The sequence below is a fragment of the Anneissia japonica genome, unplaced genomic scaffold (genome assembly GCF_011630105.1).
Source record: "Anneissia japonica isolate Jap-2015-1 unplaced genomic scaffold, ASM1163010v1 scaffold287858_len863314_cov180, whole genome shotgun sequence".
NCBI classification, from domain to species: domain Eukaryota; kingdom Metazoa; phylum Echinodermata; class Crinoidea; order Comatulida; family Comatulidae; genus Anneissia; species Anneissia japonica.
Window position 1 is genome coordinate 622,088 of NW_022693771.1, and position 4,438 is coordinate 626,525.

Consider the following 4,438-nt stretch of genomic DNA (forward strand, 5'->3'; position numbering starts at 1 on the left):
CTATTACAGTAATAGATAAGGGGGCACAGTACATAGCTTATATCATACTATATAATATTTTTGAATTTAGATACCATGGTAATTGATGGTACAGTAGAAATATAAACGGAAGCTATGCGAATGTTCCTATGCATTGTATATTATGATAAAATAATGATTAAGTACAATTAATACAATCTATTTAGTAGTTGATACACATTTTATACGAATAATTAATTTTTGGGGAAATGATGATAGATTTTGAAATTAATAAAATATTTATTTTCAGTACATACAATGTCTATTGCATCATTTTGAGTAGAATTTATCATTAAAATATTCATTAGCAAAATAGACATTAAAAGTGTTCTTAGTCGGCATATTAATAATATGGAAACATTTAAAAGAATACAAAATTACTAAACCATGGAGATCCTTTAGATCCGAAATTCAAGTTACGATAGCTCATTGTCTTTCGGATGAGGCATTTAAGCTGTTGATAAAACTACAAATCGAATTATTTATAATAAATATCAGTCCCATCTGTTTGATGGTCGTTTTTGCACTGAAACTTTCAAAAACGTTCCTTTCGAGTCGCAGCGTACTTCGATTAAGGTAATTAAATCCTGAATAATTTAGTATCTCTTCATTGTTAAACGATTAACACTGCATTTTGATAGCAACCATAAAAAACATTTAATCGATGACACAAGTAGCAACAAAAATCGTAGACTCGTACTAATTTCTTTACCCTTTATATTTTGATATGAATTATAGGCCTAACAATAGGCCTACAATAGACATAAAGAAACAGCGAAACTACAAAGACCTACGTGGATATTGCATTTCTTTTGAGAAATGTAACTGAAAAAAATCCTGGTTTATTACAGAAGACGTTTTCATATATCGTACAGATACAATTTTTGATGAACATTATGCCTTTAGGCTCAAAACGCGATTGCTTGTCTTTGAGCTATGAAGTTAGAAAGCAAATTGTATATCTCCATGTTTATAATAAGCAAATTTTACGTAATTGGTTCATATCATAAATTAATGTTTATTGCCAACAATTTTTAGATAATTCTATTATTTATAATATACATACTTTAATGTTTGTTAGCTACACTAGAAAAAAGGAACCACTAAAACTTGACCAGATTTCTGGAATAATGAGCAACTAGAACGTGCCTACAGAATCATGATCAAAATTACTTTGATTCCCTAGTAAAAGCATTTACGGGTATCTTTAGTGGTGAAGCATAATTAACCATTATTTAAAACATCACCTTACATCACCTGTGACAGGTGTTCGTGATGTCTACAACTGAATGTATACTCCTTTGTTTTTTCCCCCATCAAATTCGTCTTGATGGGGTGGGGTGGGGGCGCTATACACCTGCGAGTTATGATATTAATGAACATGTAGCAATCGAAATTTGCATACAGCATTATCAGTTGGGTATACGCGGTGCATGTTATTGGTCAGTGAGTGCGCACAATGTGGCTACAGTGCTATATTCTAGCCAATCACATGAAACACAACTCTGGATTTTTAATTTCACAGGATGAATGAAGCTCGGTTTCATCCTACCGGCGACAGTCGCGGGCAGTTGTCGGGAAGGTTGAACCTGGCTCAACTTTGCATATTGCGTTAAACACAAATCAGAGTGCATTGCTAGCTGCCCTGATGCAATCGGGAAGGCACCCTGATCGGCAAACGCAATCAGCACCAGGCTCAACCTCCCCGACTACTGTCGGCGACTGTGCCGATAGGGTGAGCGATTCTATGGAAACCGAGCTTAATGCGGGCGCGGCTCTCAGGAGCAGGCGTAATAAAGGAGGCTCCGGTTGGGCAAACCCCTTCTCGAGTCTGCTCCTCTGATCTGATAAATCAAACTTCGTCCTTGCATCAAAGACCACCTATGTATATTTAAATGCTAGATTCTTAATTCAGCTTCCCCTCAAGAGTTTTTCTTCTGCACCCCACCCGGGTGCATATATGTTCCCCCTGGAACTTTTGGCTGTAATGGGAAATCCCCTTGAGGAATCCATTGTTCCAAACTTGATGATTGTTTATTTCTCTTCTGGAGTGCTCACCTGTCGTGGTAACCGTTTTAATTGATCTTCTGAGTTTACAGTTCACGAGTTACAATTATTTAATTGCAATACATCGTCCAATACCCAGCAAAGGATCCATCCACCGTGATATTCTTCATACACACCGGTGAACATTTACAAGAATGGGACAAATTTATCAGCGATAGTTGCTAAGTATTGACAACCTTTGAAAACAAATGATACGGCTGTCTGGTATCTTAGTTATTATACCAGCAGTAGGCCTATTAAATGAGGGTATCTGGAATTGCTATATTACATAGAAAAAGCAGAAAAGCGAATAAATCAACTGATAGGCCTATTGCGTCTGTAAAACGTAAGGACGACGAAACACTGATTTGGTAAGTTATTTTTAAAAAACTTGTTTATGTATTAACATGATAACAGTTATTTCATATACTTTAAATATTAAGCGCATGTTGAAGGCCTAATACCTCAACCTAAGGCGACCGTTTTTAGAGGGGAACAATGGCCTCTTGTACTAATTATGATGATTTCAAATTTTAAAGAAGTGTTTATTTTAAAGTTACTGCCACATCAAAATATAAAGAACATCAAATATAACTTGGAATTGTGATATGCCTATCGTTATTATCATCTTCGTCGTCGTGCATTGTCATCATCGTTATCTTTTTTTTTTTATTGTAAATTCGACACATCAGCAATAAAATACAATAAAAATTATAAGAAAATACAATGATGTACAAAAAAGACAGGCTACGGCCTTTATAGAGAGGATAATTGGCAATAAGCCCGACACCTACAGTAAATAAATTCTGTCAGAACTAAAAAACATTAAAATACATGTTTAGAATAAAAAAAGATGTTTTGTAGGCCTATATTATGTATCTATATTTGATAATAATCGTGTTATGAAATAAGCTACCGGTACAGAATGAAATAACATAAGATAAAATAAATAATATATTTGATTGTTATTTGCCACTGGGATAAGAATATATCGCCTTTGTTAGATTTAGAATGAGTGTATGAAAATCTGTTCTATTTTCTCTATGGTGTGACTACATATGATATCACCATCATCACCAATCATCGTCACCATCATCACCATCATCGTCATTATCATCATCACCACCACCATTATCATCCGCATCATCGTCGTCATCATCATCATCATCATCATCATCATAATCATCAATATCATTATTTAGACTGAGGGTGTATGTGGCAACTTGTTTAAAGTCCTCTTTTCCATTGTCGTTGTTTACGGTTATCCGGGTGCTCCTGTATTACACAGAAACAAGTTAATGAATCAACCATTAACTTCATGCTGATATTCAATGTTTCCATTCAGTGCGCGTCAGTAGTTTTCGTCATGGTTTCTCATTTTCATCTCCATGGTTACAATGACTGTTACAAATGTGACCCAATTTTTACCAGTCCTGCACTATAAAAAAATTCTCGATCAGTCTCCTCATCTTTTTCAAATACAGTAAAATAGATAAACTGAAAGATAAAGCATGCTACATACCTGTAATTAGGATATTTACACACTGAGTGAACTAAAAATAGGCCTAATTGTTTCTTTCTTTGTGTAAAATTGCAGACACTTGTTTTTCCATCATCTGGTAACTGTTTTGACCTTGGCTTGTGTTTCAACCAAAACCTCTCGGATTTCACTATGACTCAAATACCCAATTACACCAAAATAACGTACAAAACGAAACCTAGGCCTCTAGTGTTTACGACCAAAGAGATAGAAACCGCCCAGTTTGATCCTGAAAGGCGTCGAAAACGGCTTTTTTCGCTCGTTCAGATGTTCAATGGCGAAGCTAAAAGGCAGGGTAGAATGGCACAGGACACGTTCTCAACATGGGGCAATGTTCGTGACAATTTATCCATCCCATTTTCATCTAGACGACATTCTGAGGGATACGCAATGATTAGTCGACGTGACTACATACTCTCGGATGGCAACGGAGCAAGCGGTTTCGGAGGGGAGAAACGATTCTCTCAACCAAGGGAACATAGCGAAACCTTTGCCAACCGCCGCACCTCAGTTGTCGGTGGGCTTCTTGGGACTGCTGCTTTCAAACGGCAAGTGTTAAGAAAACCAGTTAACCTAAAAAGACGGGTACGTATACGGACGGAATGATTTTCAAATCCTACTTTAGTGTAACGATATATATATCTATCACAATAAAATAATTGTAATTTAAGCAATAATAACTTCACTATTATATTTAAGCACTTTATCATAATTACATCTAAAGTTACGGTATTTTATTTGTTTACAATGTGAAAATGAATTAAATATTAGATACGTAATATAGAAATGGTATAAGAATATCGTCTTTTCATTGATCATATATATATCTGTCTC

General features: G+C 35.4%; 1 protein-coding gene across 1 annotated transcript in view; it reads left to right on the plus strand.

Annotated features, from left to right (window-relative positions):
* Positions 1-2,201: 2,201 nt before the first annotated feature.
* The window catches only part of LOC117100910, a 13,276-nt gene continuing 11,039 nt past the window's right edge, over positions 2,202-4,438 (plus strand). The window contains exons 1-2 of the mRNA XM_033240753.1: positions 2,202-2,435; positions 3,662-4,189. Coding sequence (XP_033096644.1) covers positions 3,737-4,189 — 453 coding nt within the window. The 5' untranslated portion in view covers positions 2,202-2,435; positions 3,662-3,736. The remainder of the gene's footprint in view (positions 2,436-3,661; positions 4,190-4,438) is intronic.